Here is a 23,221-nt window from a genome sequence, read left to right as displayed (position 1 = left end):
AAGAACATTGCTTTAAAGTAACTAGTTTCTTTTTTTTTGTTTAATACCAAAATCCTGCATTATTTTCCGGACAACCCAATATGTCTTAGACATTCCTCCATAAATTATCTCACAACAATATTTGGTCCGTTTTAAAGGATTAGGGGTAAATAAAACTCAGATAAAATCTCCCAGTTGAGTTTACAATTGGATTTTGTAAATAAGTCTTTGAATAGTCAATCTCTTTTTGTTGGTTCTTCTGAAAAGCTTCTTTCAAACGTTCCAGTGGTTTGATTTTCCATTTTTAAGTTTCAAATTTGCTTGAGAGATGGTTTTAAGATTCGGCTAGAATCATAGCATTGTTGGAAGACGGAAGAAATCAAACTTAGTGGCCAGGGTGCTTAGCATTACCAGAACAACTGTCCGAAGGGTCTTCCATCGCTGCCAAGTTACTGGAGAATAGTGAAGAAGGTCACTATCGTGTCACATCTCAAAGAGATGATCGATCGTTTTATTGTTTCGAATGTATTCTGTAATAGACATTTTACCGCTTTTGAGGTCAAGAAACGACGTCAACAAATTAGTTTGTTAATGAAGTTTGTTAATGCCAGTTTACCCACTGTAAGGCGAAGACGTTAATTAAGAAAAGTTAGATTACGTGCGAGAAGGTCTGCCACTGGTCCATAACTTCTGACAAGAGCAGCCCGGCTAAGTTTGTACTAAAATCTTGTTTTCGGGTGAGTCAAGGTTTTTTTGAGGTCTGACGACCGAGAGAGGGTTTGGAGAAGAACAGTATAGCCAGATATCCCCGCAATATTTTCACTAGGGACAAGCTATGGTAGTAGGTATGGTAGGTAGTGTTATGGTCGGGCAGGCATTTCTACGCAAAGTCGCACAAGCTTGATCTTCTTCGAGGATTCCCTAACAGCTGCGTGATACATTGAAGTTGTTGTTGTAGTTGTTCCATATATGCCACTAATTGGCGACTGTTTTATTTTTATGTATAACAAAGCAAGACCCTACTCCCTAACCTCATCCAACCCTAATCTTAGCTATGACCCTACCTAGCCTGTCCCTTACTCTACTCTACAAACCTTGTACAATGAATATTGATTCGGTTGAACTGGTCGTAACGTATAACGGAAACCGAACTAAAGATAGGGTATTAATTTTCGTTCTTCAATAACTGACATTAGGCGTTTAAATGGACGTTTTTCAAATAATTTTGGAAAAAAGAAAGGCAAGTTGCGTATCAAAGCTACGATATTATAATTAGACAAGAAGTACGACGTAAAATTAAAAGTCAAAACACCAAAATTAGAAATGGATGGAATATAGCATGAGAGAAACAGCAAAGAGAGTAACAAAGAAGAGATAGAATTACAAAATTGTGGATGGGATGAGAGAAAACTAGAAAAGCCTAACACGTAACTTCTATCTATGAAAAACTATGGGAAAAGAAAAAAAGAAGGAAACTAACCCGCCCCTAACAATATCAATACCTAACCTAACCATTCCTAACCTAATCTAACCCTTGTGCACTCGAAAAAACGAAATCGATGATGCTAAAATGGTCACATAAAAAAATTGCCTAGCTACCCAAAAACACACCTGTTAAAATGTTAAATGTTAAAAAAGCAGATCCGAATTCATTACTATCCTTATTTATTGCTGCAACTAGAGGGTCCCGGTCATCACTTTCGTCTGAATTAATCCCAAAGGACCTCTTCGACAGCTTTTTGAATGATTTTATTTATCAGAAAATTAAACTTTGTGATACTTTTTTCAATATCCTATGATCATCGTCTTGAATTTTGTTAATCTTATTTGTCAAAAAATTAATCCGTGTAAAAATTGTATGTGTATTCTGATATGCGTATAATCTCAAGTAAACCTGTGTAATTTAATTTAATATCAACCGACTAGACATGGCAAAATGCGTAAAGCATCTAACTAATAAAAATAAATGATAAGTAGTCTAAAATAACCGTAAATGGCCTAATTACTGGTACATCGCATCGAAGACCTCAAGAAGAAATCGTACATTTCTAATAAGTTGTCTCATTGTCTCCACCCAAAAACCTTTTAAAGATTTAAGGTAAAACATATTAAGGGATTAAGGTCAAGATCACAGTGCTGATGCTGCTATTGTGCAGCCGAAGAAGAAAATTGGAATATGTCATTTAAAAAAAATGGATAATCGACATTGTCATTGTTCATGAAGAAATGTATATATGCAACAACGACGTCTAATAAATCAGTTTGATTTATTTAAAGATCAAATATCAGAAAAATCGTTTTTGTTGCAATGGATTTCCAGACTGAAACAGAATTATGAACCAGTTGATAATTTTGTTTTTGTAGGTAGAGGTTGGAAAGTTGGTTAATGGAGGAGATAAAAAATCTCAAAAAATCATTTTAGATTACATCTGTTTCATAATTTGTTTTTTTGTTACAACATAAATACAAATCTGAGTATATAGGTAGAGACTGTAAGCAAACAGCAAATTACTAACCATAACGATAATTCACGACAGTCAACCTTGGAGAAGTTTGAAATCCAAGAAAGCAATCTAGAGGGAAATTTTCAAAGCGGCTGGGATTTTGCACATTTAAATTCCTCTACGCTCTTTTCTTAAAACTTCAACGGTTGAGAAAGGAGCTTTTAAGGATCTTTGGAAGACCCGGGGGCGATCGGATGTAGTCTGCGGATGTATTTTGCCTCTAAACTGTCATCTCTTTTCCATGCTTTTATCTAGTTCCCACTCCAAACCACCCTCAACCCACTGAACCTCAGAACATCCCCCCTAGGTTACAAGCGAACGGTCGGACACAATTGTTTCTTAAATTTTCAATAAAATTTATTTTTGTCAGCGATTGTTATTTTATTCTAATAAATTTCTTGTGATTTCGCTTTCACGTTTAAGGCTGCCTGTTAAACTTCAATCGAGGTTTTCTTTTCGTACTCATCCTGGCATTTTTATACGTGAGACACCGTTGACTCATTGCAACTAGGTTATTGCGTTTTTGTTTCCCATGTAAAATGGAGAAAAGTAGATTTGATCACTGCTGGCGTCTTTTTGGACACCACGTAAAAGTTTTGCAGAAATGTCTATGAATAAGAACCTAACGTTTGTGGTATTGTGTTATGGAAAAATATCAAAATGACACCTTACTTTCGTTCAAGAATGTTGCTCAGGTTTTTGATAAAGTTTGGCACCCAGACGTCTATAAAATTAAACGATTCCTACCCACACTGCTGCTTCTGGGTGAGGTACGGTACGGAAGTACTCAAATAACAGACAAGCTGGAATCCGATAAGGGAGGATTCTCATTCCCATACCATCCCACAAAAGGTATAAATTTTATACTAGATTTGCCTGTACATCATGACCACCTGGTTGATACCGGAATTTTGCCTAACCCGAATCCGGTTGCAGCAGCCTTCAACATCCACACCTTGAGCTGATCAAAGACTGGTGCCAAAAGTGGAAAACAAGACTGAATGAGGAAGAACCTCGTCGTGCCCTCCCATTAACAACATGGACCACCAACTCCTACTCAAATCAAATACTTAGTCTAAAGTACGTAGACAGAAGACTGACGTGTACACCACACAATAAAGAGACACCAACTTAACAGAAGACTTGGACAAACTTTCAGGAGCGAAATCCGTTTTGAATGTCAAAACTCAACTAATTTTATACAAGATATTACTGCGCCCACTTTGGAAGTAGGAGTGTGGTGGTCTGCAAATCCACCCAATATCCAGCGCATCCAATCCTTCTAAAAGTCCATAGCCAAATGGTCATTTGTCCACACTACGTCATTAACTTTATTATGTTGTTCGCCAGAATACATATTATGGCTGAACAACATTTTGGGGGAAGGTTTCAGGATCAGAAACTCCAGGGACGACGGTGGGGATCGAACCCATGGCCGAGGGGAGTATGAGCCGTCTGACCCCATTCTAGCAGATCGTCGGTTTGAGAATCGTTAATATGTTCAAACATTTTTCCCGCTGATTAAAGATCGTTCGTTGTAGAAGTACTAATTTAAAAAACCGAGGGAGATCAGGATGATCGGAGATGATCTAATTCTCAGATCAAAAGAGTACATAAGTGATGATGAGCTTTGGTGGTTTTGTTGACTGATAAAGTTGAACATAAAACCACCACCGTCGAAAAGAACAAAAAAAGAGGATAGATGGGCCAAAATTATTGGTAATAAATAAACAGGTTGGCGTGGAGAGTTCTTGGGATGGGAGGTAGTAGTGAGGTCTTGAGCTTTGAGGATTAGGATGAGTTGAAAAATTGTTACTTTAAGAAATCTTCAACTGATAATTTTTTTAACGAAGGAAGGACATCGCGAACAGTGCAGTTATAATAGTAGCAAGATTAGAGAATTCTTCTTAGGACTTTTGATTGGAATGCTTTGATTAGTTTGATATAAGATGCCTTGGCACTCCACAGCTCTGCTTTTTTATGTAAAATAGGTCGAAGGTTTGGTACAGTGTTAATTTGTTCTTCACAGTGTTGACTGCACAACTCATCACAGTAAGCCTAAGACCTCCAACATAGTTATAAATGGTCTTTTTCTTAAGCACAGGTACGGGGATATGATTCTGCTGTTGCAAACACCTGTAAAAAAAAGTCTTGGTGGTTGTCCAAGTCTGAGTTTTTGCAGCTTAATAGTATTGGGATTTCACGTCAGTCTGATTTCTATGGAGTCTGATGTCTTAGTGCTTGTATAGATGAGCTTATTTTTCTTAACGAGAACATCATTTAAGTTCATGTGTCCTCATTGGGTTCATTTTCCATATTTTGCACCATTCTTCGATGGGTTCCTGGATATTGGAGTTGACTTGGGCTAAGATTTGATTCAGGAGATAAAATTGTGGTCATAGTGGATGGTAAGGGTGGTGTGTACATAGGATAGGGTCTTGAATCCTTGTGGCACGCCAGCTTATTTTTAAATGATTAGGGTCCTGACAATTCGAGGGAAATAACAAATAACAATTAGAGGGCCAAGAAAAGTTCGGACACCTAATCGCTGGGACTATGCCAAAATTTTATGTCATGTCTCAAAATGCACCCGAGTTCTTTGCTCACAAAAGCAGAATATATAGTGTCAACATGAAGCAATGCTGAATCGTAGAATGACTACGAAACCGAAACGGTAAGAAGGTTTTAAAAGGACTCTTTATATAAACAATGGACATTACTGTTCAAAGGTCTGCGGCTAGGAGATTTGTGGGCTTTAATTTAAAGAGCGATTAAGGAATATGTCCATAGGAGAAGAAAGTGAGATTAAATTATAAATGACAGAAAAAAAATCTATAGCTTTTTATGGAAGGACCTAAATACCAATGAAAGCGAAAGACCCCTCCGATAAGAACGGCACCTGCTGCTGGTGCACTGATGGATCTAGCACGTAAGAAAAGCAGGAGTGTTCCTGGAACCAAATACTCAGAACCCTTGGGAAAGTACGCCAGTATCTTCCAGGCCGAACTCCATGCACTAGAGAAAAATGCTCAGTTCAACCTGGCCAAAAGGTACAAAAACAAGTACATACCTATGATGCCAGATAACCATGTATCAGAGCACTAAGCTCAAACATCACTAGCTCGAAGATGGTGCTGAATTGGAAAACTAAATTAAATAAATTAGATATGCAAAATAAACTTACTCTCTGCTGGGTCCCAGGACATGTAGGAATAGGGGGAAACTAGAGGAGCTGGTATGCCGCTGATAGGTCCTCAGTCATTCTCTGGACTAGGGATTCACACTATCAATGCGTACCTTAGACAAGAAAACAAACGTTGGAAAACAGAGAAATCATTTGATACAAACAAATAAAGAACCTTATGGCGAGTTTCGGAAGGAAAAAAGCAACAGAATCAAAGGAAGCAGAAAAAACTTCGAATCCTGGCATTCTTGAAACGAAACTGCGGACTGAGTTTTTGAAGTAGGTTGTTATAATCAAACACATTACTTATAGATTATGCAAGGAAGCACAAGAAACACCATTTCTACTAACAATGGCGCAACACTTGCCCGTAAGAGGTCGTTTGGGATGTACAACGAAACCGTAGAAGAAATTCAATAATTGAAACAGGGCCTGCTAATAAAATTTCTGAATGAACTAGAACGCCGGTCTGCTAAAGGTAAAGAAGGGGTGATATCACAGCTCCCAAAAGGGGCGGTATGTTATTACGAATATTACATTTACATGGGACGTTTCGGAGTATTGTTTGGGTTGTAAGAACGTAAGAATAAAGATAAAAGGAGTGTGTAATATATTGTTTTAATAGTAAGTCTTTTATTGCCAAGGTCTTGGTATCAGAGGATGTCAGTCAGCACGAATTTCCTTGTGTTGTTGACGTTAAATGTTGGTTCAATCAGTATCGATATAGAACTGAAGAAGCAGGAAAGCGAAAAAGGCGAATCGTACAGTTTATCAAAACAGACACACTATTCTAATTGCAAACGATTCTTGTATGATAATTGGTAGTTTGTGTACTTCCTCCGCTACATCCTCCTGTAGGTAGCCCTAACTGGTTCCCAGGCAAGAGGACCAATTGACGCGGGAACATCCCCCCTTCTCGTTCGTAAACTCCGCTACCATTTCCATAACCCAAATTTTTTAATATTTACACGGTGATGTGCAAAGGTAAAAAGGCCCTCCGGGGTGAAAACCTGCCTCTCATTTCAATTACATCCGCCTCCCCCCGGGGGGGTTAATTGATTTTAACGCTTCATACTCGACGTCCTAGACCCAATTCGATTAACACCCAATGTGTTTATCGCTCCGATTAACCGGCGCCGAGGAGGACGGGGCACCTTTGGATTTGAATTGGGAAATAAATAAGGACTGTCAAGGAACAGAGAACGTCCTTTGAACCTAGCCCTTTTATTTGCAACTGCAATGAAAAATTAAACCTACGATTTACAACTTACAAGCAAAAGCTACGGACGTGACTTTTATTTTATATATATATTTGTGGTACTAAATCAAAAAATATTACATAATGCATACGACCATTCTTTCCAATAGACCATAGGAACCGACGACAATTTTTTAAAGTAATTTGCACAATTTTTTTATATGGTTTTCAGACTTTCTTGTGCGTATCAATGTTTTTAACGTGCGCCAGCAGGTTTTCCCTATTTTATGAACAAGTACAAAAATGTGACCCCCCCCTACGAGAAGAAGAGTACCACAACTTTGGAACGACTCCAAAATTGACGGCTCTAAGATTTTTGAAAACATTAATAAATTAAGGAAATTGCCGGGAAATATTTATTAAACGTAAGTTTACATTTTCTTTCGTTCTCCATTAGGTCAGTAGGCAAACAGAATGGATTAAAATAATTATAAGCTTCTAAGCTTCCTGTGGATCGGTGGAGTCTTTTCAAAATTATCACCATTTTTGTGATTTTCGAGAAAGAAATTCTTAGGAAGGAAGGCGAATGAAAAAAGTTGTAAATCAAAGAAACAAAACATATTTTAACCTATTTTGCTCGATACAAATTATGCTGGATTATGCTTATGTTGGGCTGAATAACCTGAGCCAGGGAAATTTTTTTCTTCGATGTACGGTGTCACAAAGTAACTCATAACTCCTATGGATTTTTATCAAAATTCAGCTTTTTTACAATGGTTAGAAAGCTTAATCTTCTTCTTTGGGAAAATTTCGACAATGTTTTGATTTTACTTCATTAAAAATTAGAAAAGTAATGGTAAGTCATTTAACCCTTCAAGCATTTGATATTTTTCCACGTATCATGGATGGCCCTCAGACGGAGCCTGACTCGTAGAAGAAGGCTCATCCTCACTCGGTTAAGGATAGGTCGTGCGAGGTTGACACACGGAGACTTACTTTTGGTGTAAAGCCACATATGTTGGTTTGCTCGATGTGTCCCACCTAATTGAAGGGTGCAATTTTTTTGCTCTATACCGAGAGCGCGCAGACATGCCACCCTATTTGAGAATTGTGTTTGAGCACGTCAGCGAGTATTTGGATCCCCTGTTCCGATTCTTGGAGGAAACGGGGTTGTTCTATTGTATTTAGTAATAACAGTTATGTGTTGAGAGTGAATGTATTTATTAGCGGGAATGTGTGATGTGAGAAGGTCTATGGCGGAATACCGAGTACCCATCGACCCTCAATAAGGTCAGTTGTATAATATGTGCAAAGGGTGATGGAAAAATATCGAGTACTCCATCCCCCTAATTGAATGAATATATGGTATGTAATTAAGACTGAATTTATTTAAGAATGAACGGGAGTACGAATGGATTTGGAACTACATGCGTTGGGTGCTGGATTGTGACCTATCTGTTGGCAGCACTTCCCGAATGATTTGAGGTAAAAACTTTATTTTTTGATTTTCCCGAAAATTTGTATTCCGGGGTTTTTTTATGCTGCAGAAAACGAAAATCAGCTTAGTTTCTCGCTAAAAAAATATTTCAACCCAGTTTAACTAGTTCGAACTTGAAGGAAAGAAAATTCTACATTAATTCTGGACCTTTTCTTGTTGAGAACGTACAGGCCGGATGTAGATGTAGATGTATTGGTCGGGGTGTACACATATACTGCATACATGTACAGAGTTAGGCAACTCACTTCTCACAGACCACCGACAATTCCTGCTTTCGTAATTTATAATAAATTACTGGCAGGCATCGAAAATCACCCACTTCGGGTCAGGCCAGTTGGCAGTCAGGGTAACATCGGTCTTATACGTTCAGCCGCCGAGGTTGGCTTCGGATGTTGCCAACAGCTAGGTCATTTCAGCACCCAACGAAATCAGTTTCTAGATCCAAACCCACTCAAACCATGACTATCTTATTGAGAGACAATGGGGCACTCAACATACGGCCCTCTCACACTACACATTCACGCTAGTAAATACTTTCGCTCTCAACACTCACTAAGGGACCCAAGACTTTCAGTACTGTATACAATAAAAGGACTCTGTTGCCTTCAAGAATCCTCCAAGGGAGGTAGATTTATTGGTCGGGGTGTAATGCACTGCGCCCTTTAAGAGCCATTGTATCCCCCGTTCTGTGTCTAAAGCACACCGGTGAGTCTTCTTTCATCAAGGAACTTGATTAGTAGGCCGGTTTCAGTGGTTGAATCTCTTCTACAGTTATATTAAACATCCCAAAGCACTTCCTCCTGCGGGCAAGTGTAGCATCACAGTTTGTTAATAGGTGTGTTGTGTTCCTCTGCTTCCTTGCAGAGTCTGCATGTGCCGTCTTGGATTATTCCAATATTCTTTAAATGTCCATTTAGCTTCCAGTATCCTGTTAAGAATCCTGTTAGGATTCGCAGTTTTTTCCTGCTTCCTTTGATACATTCTGTCACTTCTTTCCTTCCGAAATTTGTAAGGAGATTCTTGGATTGTTTGTGTCCAATGAGTGAATTCCATTGTTCCTTCATTTTCTTTTCGCCCTTCTGTCTGAGGTACTCATTGATAGAGTGGCTTCCTATGCCACAGAAGGGCTCGGGTCCTATCAGCGGTATAGCAGCCCATTTTCTTGCAAGGGTGTACGCTTTTTCATTGTCTCCTACTCTCATGGGTCCTGGGACCCATCAGAGGCTGCCTTTTTTCTTTCTACCTAATAAGCTTAATTTGGTTTTGCAGTTCAACATCATCTTTGAACTAATGATATTTGAGCTTAGTGCTTTGATGGCTGCTTGACTATCTGACATGACAGCTATGTTCTTGTTTTTGTACCCTTTAGTCAAGTTGAATGTACTGGTACGTTTTCCCGTGGGTTCTGAGTATTCGGTTCCAGGACCGAATACTCCTACCCCTGTACCTTCTTGTGTTCTAGATCCATCTGTGTACCAAAAGATGGTGCCATTCTTAAAGGAGGTGTTTTCCTCTCATTCTCATTCTTTTTTGGTACTTAGGTTTATTTGGAAGTTTTGATTAAATTCAGACATCCTGTTCATGTCGTCTCTTGGAGCCATGAGTATCGGATTCATTATTTTGTTCCTCCATTTTAGTTTTATTCCTGTTGGAGGTTTCCCTTTAATGATAGTAATAATGGTTTTCTGTGCTGTCCTCATTATCATGTGGTGTAGGGGGATTAATCCCAGTATTTTTTTTTGATACCAACTGTGGGACATGTTCTCATTGCTCCTGTTATACAGATGCACTCAAGTATCTGTATTTTTATGAGTTCTTTTCTTTTTGTCACTTGTTCTGCTTTATCGGCCGTCTACGGCTCCGTGTGTAAGAATAGGTCTTACCAACATGGTCTACATCCCCAGTTTTCCCCGCTATTCTTCTGCACACCATCAAAGCTCGTGTCGCCTTCATAATGGTGGAGCCGACGTGTTTCTTAAATGACAGTGGAAGATTCTGGTGTGTTTTCCCATGGGTTCTGAGTATTTGGTTCCAGGATCGAAACTCCTACCCCTGTACCTTCTGGTGTTTTCTAGATACATCTGTGTACCAAAAGATGGTGCCATACAGGCCGGATACTATCAGGTAATTTTTCTCCGGCCTGATTAATTAAAAGAATCTGTTCGGGCCGATGCTAAAATATACAAAAAATAATTTTTGAGGGGAACAGAAAGGTTAAAAGCTGTACAATTTTTTTTTTTCTAAAGAAAATATTCAATTGTTGTGTTTAGTGGTTTTTGTGTATATCTCCTTGTTATAAGTTTATAGACTTGTACTATCATTTATGACGTTTATGACAATATATATTTAATTGCTGGCCTAGAAAGAATTATTACGTAGAATCTTTTAAAAAAAGCTAAAGAGAAATCTAATTTTCGAAAGGTGAAAACTGAAAATAATTCATTTTTCGGGTCAACGCGATAATTCGTCTTCTTGTTCGGAACAAACCCTTTTGTTTCAAAGGAAAAGGAAGCTGAGACATTTTCACCCGTTTGTTTTTTGGATTATTGATTTCGTCTACAGTCGGTCAAGAGGCTAACGGTCGGATCTTAGTGGTACCAAGATCGGTGTTGTGAATTTTAATTACATGTCTTCTCTTTGTATTCCAAATGTATATAGAGTGGGGAAGTTAGTTCTATTGTCAGTCTCATCAAGAAGTTCGAACTAGAAGCCGCAAATTATCGTAAGTCCGTGGCATATGTGTAATTTTCTAACTTATTTTATGGTTTTAAGAGGGGGGGGACATAGTTCAAAGATCCAATAATATTTTTGGACCACATAGCAAGAAGATTTTTACAAAAACAGAGTTCTTGCAAAATTTAAATTTGTGGCGACCAAAGAAAAATTTTAAATGTTAAAATAGAATAGCACAGTGAGGTTTTTGTACCACTTTTATAAATTTACAGCCCATTAAATCATTCAATATTAATACCAGTCAATACTGGATAAAAATAGAAATACATTTTTATAGACTATTAAAATAATTTATAATATTTTTCTTTATCTTCTTACATTATCAATTTTTTTTCTTTTTTTTAAGAACTTTATTTTCTACCTTACTATTTATCTTTATTCTAAGTATATAATATTTTTTTTGCATGTGAAAATCCAGAAGAGTCGTTTGAGGCTCGAATTTGCCACTTGTTTCATAGAGGTCCGGCTCGTATTTACCACGCTAGCGGTTCTGGGTTCGAATCCGGCACCCTTGGAATTTTATTTGACATTAATTTATAAAAAATATTATAAATTTGTTCTGGCTCCATCGTCCGCGACCTAGCGTATATTGGGAAGCCATCTAGTAAACCTGTAAACAGAGTAATAAGAAAAGGTTTCTAGTTGAATATGCATTTGACATGGAAACACTAAAGAATCTGTAATTTAGCGGATAAGGAAGCACGTGTGAAAGCTGGAGCCGTTCGTTGAGTTCATAAATTTGAATGACAGCTTCGACCCACTTAGATGGCCGAACCGTTTAAGATCGTGTGGGACATGAATTAAGTTAAGTGTACCTGACCGATGAATACGACAAAGGCTTAATTTCAACCCGTTACAATTTTACAAAAAAATGAATGCATAAAGAAATCACGAGCGCTTTGACCTTGAAAATTATCCTTTTCTAAACAAAATGGTGGACGATGTGAGCGACCGGTAGAGCTGGGAAATGTTGGAATTGTCTGAGAACGTTTGACTTTTATGGCTGGTTCCACCAACGTGGGTTCATGCTGGGTTTTCATGACTCGAGCAACTAATTGTTTGGAGTTGTTGGGTCTTTATGACCGTCCTACCAATTGGTGGATGGGGATGTTGGATTCTAATGACCTCTTCCACTAACTAACAGTATGTCGCGTTTACCAACTAACTGAATGGGGGGATGTTGAGTTTTCATGACCAGTTCCACCAACTCACGGTATAATGTTTTTCGTCAACTAGCTGCATGAAATGTTGAGTTTTACCAACTAGCTTTATGACCCACTCCACCAACTTTTTGCATGGGAATTTTGAGATTTCAAGACCAGTTTGACCAGCTCACTGTATGAACAGTTCCACCAACTACCCATATGTGGATGTTGGGTTTACCAACGAACAATATGGGGTTGTTGGGTCTTTACGATCTGATCCATCAACTAACTGTATGGCCTATTCTTACAACTAATTGCATGAGGTTGTTGGGTCTTTATGATCTATTCAATCAACTAACAATATGGCCCATTCCACCAATTAACTTTATGTGGTTGTTGGGTGTTCATGACTGGATCCAACAACTAACTCTATGACCTGCTCCACCAACTTGTCATATGAGGATATTGAGTTTTCAAAATCAGCTTCACTAATTAACTGCATGGGCCATTGTGTTTTCATGCCCCATCCCATCAATTACTGTCTAGGGATGCTGAGTAGTGTGTGTAAGTGGGGGATGGATGCAAGCTCAATAGACAGCTTGAGTAAAAGTAATATTTTTTATATAGTAGTGCAGGTAGTAAAATGTATATTGGATCCCTTAACAAAAATGAGCCTCTATATTGCTCATGGAATTCATGCTCTTCCAAATGGTAAAGATATAAATGCAAATTCATTTAACAAGCGAATGAAGAAAATGTGCTTAACATATAAAATAGCACTATGATACTAAAAACACTATAGATTCTCCACCACTGGTTAACTAATAAAAATTGAATAATTTTGTGTTTTTCCATAGATTTAATTTATAATTCGAACAATCTGTTGTATGTATATCTAAAAAGTTGTATACATACTTTTTCTTTCTTATGAAACTATTACAACATTATGTCAATGAATATTTTAAATATAAGCTTAAATGGTAAAAATAGATAGCACAATTGAACAAAGAATTTTTTTTAAATTGTGAATGATGTTTGAAAAAATAAAATATTTTGATGTTTATCATATAAAGAATGAAGTAGGAATATTGTACACATACATCAATTACATTTATTATTTTCTTTCAGAAGATGCTGAAGGTTGCCGCATTCTTAGTTGTCGGCTACTTTGGGCTTACACACTGTCAAGACTGGTCTGATTCTTACATGGAAGCGTATAGGGAATCGCATCGAGGTGAACATCACAAGGCTAAAGAAGACGAATTTTTTGACATGTCGCAATTTGACTTTCAATTGGCGACGATAAAACCAATTTTCACTGTTGTGTCGGCTATTGCGAAAATCCTATTGAAAGTTGCAGTTTTTAAAATTATAGTCAAGTTCGCTGCTATCGTATGTCTTCTGTTTTTTATCCCTTGGGTTAAGCTTCCTGAAATGGTTCACAATGAAATGCCAGGTGGTTTAATTTTGTTAAATTGCCTTATTGTTTTTCATATTATGTTTACAAATTTAAATGTGAGATTGTTTTGTGGTGAGATTAGCACCATCAGTAGTTAAAAATAAGGTCAAACACTCAAATTTTCAGTTTCAGTATCGTTACTTTTTATATTTCAGCTTTAAGACTTATGTACATTTTTTACTTATTTTATATTAACCTACTTGTTTTATTATATTTTTAGAAACAAGGAGTCTAAAACAAATCTATTTTGACGAACTTATTGATAACCAAACAAAAAAATTTGAACGATGATAGTGAATATATTTTTGATCTCCATGGTATGTATGTCCAAGATTATTTAAAGTTAAATAAACTTATATTAACTATACTTTTATTTCAGATCCATGAAATAAGTTCAATTTGTGTCACATGATGGCCATCACTGTAAATAATAATTAGTGAATTATAGCTACGACCAAATAAATAAATCACTCTAATGCTATTTTTCAAGAAAATAGTGTTTATACTAGATAAGTTTTGTTATTTAAATGTGCTGACCAGTACAGCTATCGGTCATAAATGTTGAAACAACAAGAAAATTCTAACTCTTCTAATTTATTACCTATTTATTTTTGCTTAAAATAATAAATTGAATGTTTTTTAACTTAATGTCATGTATGTTATTACCTTATTCACTCCATTTATGATTAAAACTTNCAATGATATAACAATTTGGGAAAAGGCCTAAATCTCATTATAAATTCCAATAAATTTGAGAAAACTGAAAAGTGCTCTTCGAAAGAAACACTGGGGACGCAGTAACTCCTGTAAATCACTCGAAAGGTTGAGCCTTTGCCTAAAGGGTTGTAAAGTGGGACAGTCGACCAAAATATGTTTTACTGTCAAAATGGTGCGTTCTCCACTTCGCCTACATCGAGGACAAGTTGGAAGGTTGTTGCCTATTAAAAGCCTATTATGGGTTAGCCTGATATGACCTATTCGCAATCTAGTGAGAATCACAAGTTCTTTTCTCTCAAGTTCCTCAGTTGGCCACTTATGTACAACTGGCTTAATTTCTTTCATACTATCTCTACAGACATTCCATCTTGCCGCCCACTTTCGTTTGACTTATATATAATTTTTTTCAATTTGGTAAAAACTGACACTAAATTGTTTTCAATGAGAAATTAATGTTATTTATTCTTAATTCTTTTATCTTCTGTCCTAAAATTATCTCAGAAATACATCATTATCCTACAGAAGCACTTATAACCTGGCAGTGTGTCAGCCAACTTCCTTTTAATGAAGTTTTAATCTGTTTTTCATTCCCAACAAGTTTTTGGATATAGAACTGTCTTCAATCCGATGCTGTTTTTTTCATGGTGAAGATGAGGCTGGTAGAATGTGGAGGTTTGACCCCAAGAACTGCACCCTTATGGTGATTTCCTAGTTTCTTAGTTCAGTGCACTTGACTCGATCCTTTTTAATAGGTCATTAGTTGTAATTGCTGAAATTTATTTAGAAATCGTGAGATGCGGTCTGCTGTAATAAGGATTTCTAAATAAATATCGACTAACGGTCAATAATTGCTGAAATTCTTTTCTGGTCATCGGATACTATGCATTCAAAGATAATACGATTGGCATGCTTCAATCTAGAAGAGCTCCAAGTTTTTCTACTTTCCCTCTATTTTTCCAATCAGCTCTCTTTTCAATAACTATTTTGAATGCGTTTTTTTAAGTCTAGTGTTTTCTCTGATAAGTCAGAGATGGTTTTAGTCATCTCCGTTATTTTAACTTTGACAAAAATTTTGGCATGGCTAGCACTAGATTCTTTCCACTGTATGATGAATTCTCGGTTACTCTATCGCCACCATGGATAGGTAAGCATGGCAGCTTGAGTATATGTTCCATTGTGGTTACAATAGAAGATGATAAGGCATGGATTTTTTTAATTTATTGTAGGATCTCATCTGCCTTTCTTTGTTCTCATTTTGGCCACCGTATGTAATTGCGTAAGTAATCATGTGTCAACGAATGTAAGGTTATTTTAGGATTTAGCCCCCAAGTTCTCCACAGAGTCTTCGGCATACCCAAAGACTTGCCCTTGTAGTTTCCTTAAGGTGAGCATTACATCTCATTACATTACATAACTCGTCAAGTGAGTTTAGCTCTAGCAATATGTTTTTGGATTTAGCAAGGGTTCTTTAATCATAAGTTTATTTCTGGCACAATTAAAGTTCGACGGACTCTTTTCCTAAGCCAGTGAGCTGGTCATTCTCGATAGTAATAGAGATTTCTGGAGAAATACAGCCTTTGTATGTTGTGTACCGTTGTATAGATGCAGGTCATCAGTAAATAGGGAAAACTCTAATACTTCAAAACAGATAGCCATTAATAAACATTTTGAAAAAGAATGGTCCTAGTCGAGAACCCTAGGTAACAAGAAAATGGTGGAATGTTGCAGATCTCTTGCCAATTTGATATGTTTTACTAAGATCATAGCAGATGTCCATGAACCCAAATTGTGAATTTACAAAAGTAATTAGCCGATAAGCAAATTTGACATGCTGGCATGAAAAAGAAGGTCAGTTTTCTTAAGGATTTGTCAGTAATTTGTTAAAAAGGTATATTTAAGACAAATATATTTAAATTGACTAGAAGGACTATTATGACATCACGACTGATGTCTGGATGAAAAGCTGTAGGTTTCTTCAGCTACAGTCGATGGTCTGTTGTTGCTTGTTATCACTGCATGTGCTTACCCGGTACAATTCACGATTGTGATTCCGTTTACCGCTTTCATTTGTTTTGAAGAAATAATTCTTAAATAAAATCAACGATGATTTATTCGACAAATCGTTTCATCTCGTCTGCCTCTTTTCGCCTCTTTAAATTGGAATTCAGGGCAAGGAAATGCACATCCATTTTGCCGGCGATAGAGAAAATATCCCTACACCCGACAGTACAGACCAAATCGGAAAAAGAACCTTTCATGAAGAACGTTTTTTTGGGCAAGTTTGACAAGGATTTTCTCATTTATCCGGAAATTTTGAACAAGGAGGAAATAGAGGACATTGAAAAGAGGGTTTCCTTCCTCAGGCAGACCCTGGAAACCAAGGGTAATTTATATTTTATTGCTTTAAATAAATCCCTTTTTTTAATTTTTAACCTTTTTATTTGTATGCTATACATATTAGTACGTATTACAAATGTGATACAAAACTTTTTTTTTTCACACGGTCACAACACTAACATTAATGCCAGCGCTGCACGAGGACACATGCCATGAGAAGCCATGCTGATGCTCAGTATGAGGGATTAAGGGGCAAGGAGGTCATCGTCGATCAAGGCAGGTTCTCGGGATTGTAATGTGTAATGTGGGCGTGAGCAGTAGTGTTAGAATGGATCGTGAGGTTGGTATGACACTTTTGGAATCGACAACTGATCAGTTTGTTGGCAAAAGAACAGGTCGTTGTGACGTAGTAAGAAGATTAGACGAGTTGTCTGAGGACTTTTGATTGGAAGGATTGGATGCGCTGGATGTTGAGTAGCTTGGCAGAACCTCACAGTTCCACTCCTTACCCTTATGCCCAAAGTGGTCGCAGTAAAATCTTGTATAAGGTTAGTTTAGTTTTGACGGTCAGATTTTGGTCCTAGAAGTCTTCGTAGTTGTCCAAGTCTTCTGTTGAGTAGTTGTCTATTAAGTCTAGTATGGGGATTCCATGTCAATCTCTGTCTAGGCACAGTCCTAAGTATTAAATAAATCCAACAGCATACATTCTTACAATTCAATCAATTTTTGAGAAACTTTAACAATCCCATGTACATTGACAATAGTGGTAACATTATATTTTCGATCATTTTTAATTTTCTTATCCTTATGTCAGACTTGCTTCAGCTTCTCACCATATTCAGTGTTAAGTTATGTGTCCTTAGTCTATTGGCAATTGGCTATTCTTTCTATTGAAGATACACACTGATAATGGCAAAACCCGACTCACAGAAATTTTCTCATTCCTTCTTCAGGGTACAAAAATGATCGGAAATGACCAAGATACAGGTTTACTCCACTGATTCTTATTAGAAGAAATCTCAAACTAAATGCTTATGTTGCAGCCTAATAGCTAAAATAAGATTCTATAACCCTTCTGTTTTATATTTACTATATAAAGGTTAATCTTGATGATCTGTTAGTTGTTGAACATACGTCTGTTCATCGTAGTATCAGTATATGGTTCAATCGATGCTAAACATACAGCAAAAATGCTGATTATGATAAACAACTGAATAAAAAGATCTGGTCTCTCTTTCAATATCAGTAGGTTTAAATACGGAATTGCCACAGTTGAGGTCTTGGGTAAGGTTGGATAGATAGAATGGCATCTACTCGTAGAAGAGTATGCGTGCCTGTTTGTAATCCTTCAACCAAAAAACAATTGGCCATTCACCAGATCAGGTGGCAAGTGAAAAGAAATTGTGGGTGGTGGAGGACAAGTCCTGACTGAGGAGTTATGTCTGTTTCCATAAAGAATTCTCCTGGCAGCTGCAGTGTTTGCCCACTAGTTGATACGGTGTGAGCAGAGTCTTAGTGCTGGAGTAGGTCTTTCATATAGACTCACCAGTTTCGGGATAGAATCTGGTTGACCAGGCTTACCAGCTTTGGATTAGAGTCTTTCAACCAGACTCACCAGCATCAGAATAGAGGTTGTCGACCAACCTCACCAGCTCCAGGTTATAGTCTTTCAACCAAAATCACCAGCAACAGAATTAGAACTGTCAACCAGGCTCAATAGCTTTGGAATAGAGTCTGTTGACCAAGCTCACCAGCTTCGGAGTAGAGGTTGACGACCAAGCTCACCAGCTTCGGAGTAGAGGTTGTTGAATTAGCTTTCCAGCTCTGGAATAGTCTTCTAACCAGGCTCACCAGCTTCAGATTAGAGGTTGTCGGCCATGCTCCAACAGTTCTGGGATAGGCTCTCTGGATTCGGAATTGGGTTTTATTGATCCTTGATACAATGAGACATGCCTCTGTTTTATTTAATTTGTAACCCCATTAAAACCTTTCATTTTCAGAAAAAAGCGAGAATGCAGAAGAAAAGACTACCATGTTTGAAGAACTGGTGAAATCTGGAATTCTGAAATTGCAAGCCCCAGTAGATTACGGAGGGTTTGAGGTTAAGACAACTCATATTACAAAAACTTGCGATTCTCTTAAATTGAACCATTCAGAAGCCCTACTGTTGGACATACACCGCTCGTTAATAATTGAAGTAACCAATTAATTTTATTCTTATTAATAATATAATATATATTATTTTTAATTATTTCAGCTTGATACTTACAGGATTAATAAATAACATCGATTGTTAATTGTGTTGGGTTAATTTTTATATACACTATATTTATAAAAGGATTTTAAAAAGACTGTACATTCTTGATTTGTAATTTTTAATGTTCTTTCCAAAAAAGATAAGAGGATTTTTGAAAAGACTGTACATTCTTGACTTGTAATTTTTAATGTTCTTTCCAAAAAAGATAAGAGGATTTTTGAAAAGACACAATATATCTATAAATACTGCCTATAAAAGGAAAAGTTTGTGCATTAACCTTGTAAATTATTATTTTTATTGTTTTGATTAAAGGAATATATTCCTCAAAAGCTTGATGAAGAGACTATTTTTCTTTTCTTCAAGAATGTCCTACATTTACAAATATTTCATTTTTTAGACGATTGTAAAGTATGGAACAGATTTCCACAAACAAAAATATCTCCGTAAATTATTAAATGGAGAAATTACTGGTGCTTATGCGTTGTCCGACGAATCAAGAGACACTGATGCACTGTCAATAGAGACAACTGCGACTTTTTGTGAAGACGAAAATCATTTTCTAATTAATGGTAACAAAAAGTGGGTTACAAATGGGAAGAATGCAGACTTTTTCATCATATTCGCACAAATTAAGGTAATTGAGATTACCTGAGATAACCAATTCCTACAATTTTCACCTCGTATTTTATTTATAAAACACTTTATAGAATTATTCATCGCATAAAGATATTAAGAAGCTTGCTGCATTTATTGTAGAAAAAGATAGCAACTCCTTCTCATTTTCTGCACCTAAAATGAGTGGTCCTAATGATTGTGGTATTTGCGACATAAAATTACACAATGTTGTTGCGACCCAAGAGAATTTACTTGGAGGTGATGATGAAGGATATGAAATCTCTACATTTGGACTACAATTGCAAAACCATTTCTTGCCTTCCTCTATTTTAGGTCTGATACCATATCCTATTATTTTTATCTACTATTTATCATATTTTTTAAAAATTTAATGGACCTTTTTCTTTGCTTTTAAAGGATCTCTTAAAGATATCTTTCAAGAAACAACAGAACTTGTTAAACCAAGAAAGTTTTTTTCAAAAGACTTAAAAGACAGTGAAAATGTTAAAGCAAAATTAGGAAAAGTTGGGGTAACAATTTACACTCTGGAAAGCATGATGTATCTTTTATCTGGAGCATTGGACCAATATGAAATTGACACCCGTCTAGAATCAGCTATTATTCAGGTTTATTTGGACTATTTATTGGGTTGTCCGGAAAATAATGCAGGATTTTAAGTTTTCATTAAAAAAAATCTATATAAAATATTCTGTTTACGTTTACAGGATTACTCATTNTGGGAAATTATTTTGATTAAAGAACATTGCTTTAAAGTAACTAGTTTCTTTTTTTTTGTTTAATACCAAAATCCTGCATTATTTTCCGGACAACCCAATATATTATCTGTACATTCTGAGACTGGATCAAATTTATATTTCAGGTATTTGCATACGAAAAATGTTTGGAGTCATACAAAACATGCTTGGACTTAATAGGGAAGTTAAATTATGACAAACAAATCGCCTATTCCGAAAAATTGAATGATATTTACAATGTAATGCTGTCAGTAAATACGACTGTTATCATTAAACTGTTTATTTCTTTATGTGGTAAGTTTTTTTAAAATTAATTTATTTTTTATTTATTTATTTATTTTTTATACAATGCATCTTAATTTTTTTATAGGTTTAGAATATGCTGGTTTAAAAATGGCATCAATTGTTCAGAAAATGCGCCATCCATTTAATTTTCCTGGATTTTTTTTCAGAAAATTAATCTCTTCTTATAAACACAACAGGGATACACCCAATCTGGATCAGCAGCTTTATATGAATCTACATCCTTCCCTTAGGGTCAGTAATTTATTTTAAAACAATGAAATTAATGAATGCTGGAAGAAAGGAAGTGCTAATATACATTTTTGACATATTATTTTTTAACATGGATTGGTTTTTGGCCTGGATAGACAATGTTTTTTTTTTTGCAATAAATTTCGCATTACCAGAGGTGGGTAATGTTAGGGTTTGGGGTGAGTTCAGTTAAGTAGGGTTAGGGATGGGTTAGAATGGTAGGTAGGATTAAAGTTAGTATTTGGGGCAGGTAAGGTTTCCTTAATTATTGTTAAGGAATGAATTAGGATTAGTAGAGTTAGGGATAGGGTAGATTAATAAAAATTATAAATCGTGGAATTATTGTTAACGAATGGTTAGGTCATATAAGGTTGGAATTTTAGATAGGATTAAAGTTACATTCTTTTTCCCTTCGTCCACTACATCCTGACAGAAGATGCTTTCAACCTGCTCCCATTCAAATGATTTTGTTACATTTTTTCTTGTTTGTTTAAAGTAACAGCTTTTGAGCAAGTCTTTAGACCAAGTACAATTATTTCATGATATTAAAATCAATAGAGTTTACAAATTGGAAAAAAAAAATAATGATCTTGTTAATTCATAAAACATATCTTTCCATCTTTGTGTTTATGGAAACTTTTCCTGAGCAGTCACAGTTGTCGTCCTGCCGCAGTCGAAACCGGTTAAGATATGGCTTATGTTTGCCATGTTTACTTAAGACTTGGGTGGTTTTAGAGTTGTGTAAAGTTAAGATTAGTGATGGGTTACCATGTTAGGAAGGATGGGGTGGGTTAGGTTAGGTTAGGTTAATTATGGTTAAGGAATAATGTAGAGATGGGTTAGGCTAGGTTAAGTATGGTCAGAGAAGGTTAGGTTATGCTAGTTAGGGTATGAGGTGGGTTAAGTATGATTAAGGAATGGGTTAGATTAGGTTGGGTTAGAGATGGGTTAGGTTATGTTAGGTCAGATTAAAGTTAGGATTAGGGGTGGGTTAGGTTATGTTAGAGTTAATATTAGGGCCAAACTTGGTTATGTATCCATGATATAATGTTTTTTGTGAACTGGGGAAAATGTGTGAACGCAAATCCCCAGTTTTACAAAAAAAAAGCCTCACCAGAATTTCAATTTTTTGTTATTCCTTTAAAAATATTTTCTCTTCATTATTCTCTTTTTGCTTCCTTTTTTGCTGTTTATTTTTGCCCATAAAACCAGCTTCAATCAAACATTTAATGATCATATTACTAATATTGTATCCTCATCATCAGAGTGCAAGTGAACAACTAGAATATTGCGTGACCAGATTTAATTACGCTATTGAAAATGTCCTAGTCACTCATGGAACAGCAGTAGTGGATCATGATTTAGATTTAGTAAGGATAGCAGACATTGCTGTACATATATTTGCAATGACGAGTGTCCTTGGTAGAGCTTCAAGATCATATTGCACAGGTGTTAGGCACTGTGATGACGAGGTAAAGTTTAAAATATTATTTTTACTTTTCGTATATTATTTTGTTTTCTGCTGCTCCTTATTTTACATTGTTCGATTAAGTTAAGCTGAAATTAAACATTGCGTATTGCAGGTCTTGATATCTCGTGCCATCTGTCAGGACAGTACTATTAGCGTGAGGAAACTAGTTGAGGACTTAGTTGGTGGCGTCACTTACACCACTGATCACATACATTTGAATATTGGGTCAAATGTAGTACAAAATGGAGGTTATTACCTTGAACATCCGACTGTTAAAAACATTAATTGATAAACTTTTAAATATAAAATTTGTGTTTGTGATATTAGTTGACTTTTTAAAGTTAAATTGTTACATTTATTGATTATTTGAATATACTTGTACCTTTTAGTAGGTTTTTCTCTCTCAAAACTCACTCAAAAACATGGATGGGTGAAAACGAAGTTCACCTGTTACAATCACCTTTTGAGCATGAAAAAGTGTGATGTGGTAGCGGCTACCACCATCTTCACTGGGTCTTAGGTTCAAATCTCAGCTGACCTGAATTATACTTAAAGTGCATACAAATGAGTTTTAAACAGAAAATATGACCTCTGCATATTACACGTAAGTATTGAAATTTAGGGCAATTGATCACTCAAGTTGAAACCTTAATGTCGAAATTATATTGTACCGAATTCTCGAAGTCTATGGCATGATAAGTCGACCTGTCTCATTCTCTGGGTTGGTCAGAAGGTGGTAAAATGCAGAAACACCTCTGACAAACCAACAAACAATAGGCAGACCAGAATGATCTGCAACAACCAAAATGTAGAAATTGTACAGTACGGTTCAAAA

The 23,221-nt window shown here is 36.2% G+C and overlaps 1 protein-coding gene and 1 long non-coding RNA gene across 2 annotated transcripts; both read left to right on the top strand.

Annotated features, from left to right (window-relative positions):
* Window positions 1–11,046: 11,046 nt before the first annotated feature.
* LOC106664753 lies at window positions 11,047–14,289 on the top strand. The gene is made up of 4 exons (XR_001340222.2): window positions 11,047–11,085; window positions 13,370–13,697; window positions 13,921–14,017; window positions 14,080–14,289. It is a non-coding gene; the product is annotated as an uncharacterized LOC106664753 (long non-coding RNA).
* Window positions 14,290–16,415: 2,126 nt separating this feature from the next.
* LOC106664741 (acyl-CoA dehydrogenase family member 9, mitochondrial-like) lies at window positions 16,416–22,707 on the top strand. Its single transcript, XM_024229510.1, has 9 exons — window positions 16,416–16,800; window positions 18,755–18,951; window positions 19,409–19,645; window positions 19,719–19,959; window positions 20,044–20,252; window positions 20,507–20,675; window positions 20,752–20,918; window positions 22,181–22,387; window positions 22,499–22,707. Exons 1-9 carry the CDS (start codon window positions 16,521–16,523, stop codon window positions 22,673–22,675), a joined length of 1,884 nt encoding a protein of 627 aa, XP_024085278.1. The 5' UTR covers window positions 16,416–16,520; the 3' UTR covers window positions 22,676–22,707.
* The last annotated feature ends 514 nt before the right edge of the window (window positions 22,708–23,221 follow it).

This window comes from Cimex lectularius, unplaced genomic scaffold, assembly GCF_000648675.2.
Source record: "Cimex lectularius strain Harlan isolate CLEC.00 unplaced genomic scaffold, Clec_2.1 scaffold212, whole genome shotgun sequence".
NCBI classification, from domain to species: domain Eukaryota; kingdom Metazoa; phylum Arthropoda; class Insecta; order Hemiptera; family Cimicidae; genus Cimex; species Cimex lectularius.
The sequence above is the reverse complement of the archived record's forward strand: the minus strand, read 5'-3'. Positions and strand labels throughout refer to the sequence as shown.

Excerpts from the sequence above, each read along its gene's own strand:
- LOC106664741 (XM_024229510.1), top strand. The coding sequence starts at position 16,521 with ATGATTTATTCGACAAATCGTTTCATCTCGTCTGCCTCTTTTCGCCTC. Across the intron at positions 16,801-18,754 it reads GCAGACCCTGGAAACCAAGG|AAAAAAGCGAGAATGCAGAA; the intron begins GTAATTTATATT and ends TTTCATTTTCAG. Across the intron at positions 20,676-20,751 it reads ACTGTTTATTTCTTTATGTG|GTTTAGAATATGCTGGTTTA; the intron begins GTAAGTTTTTTT and ends ATTTTTTTATAG.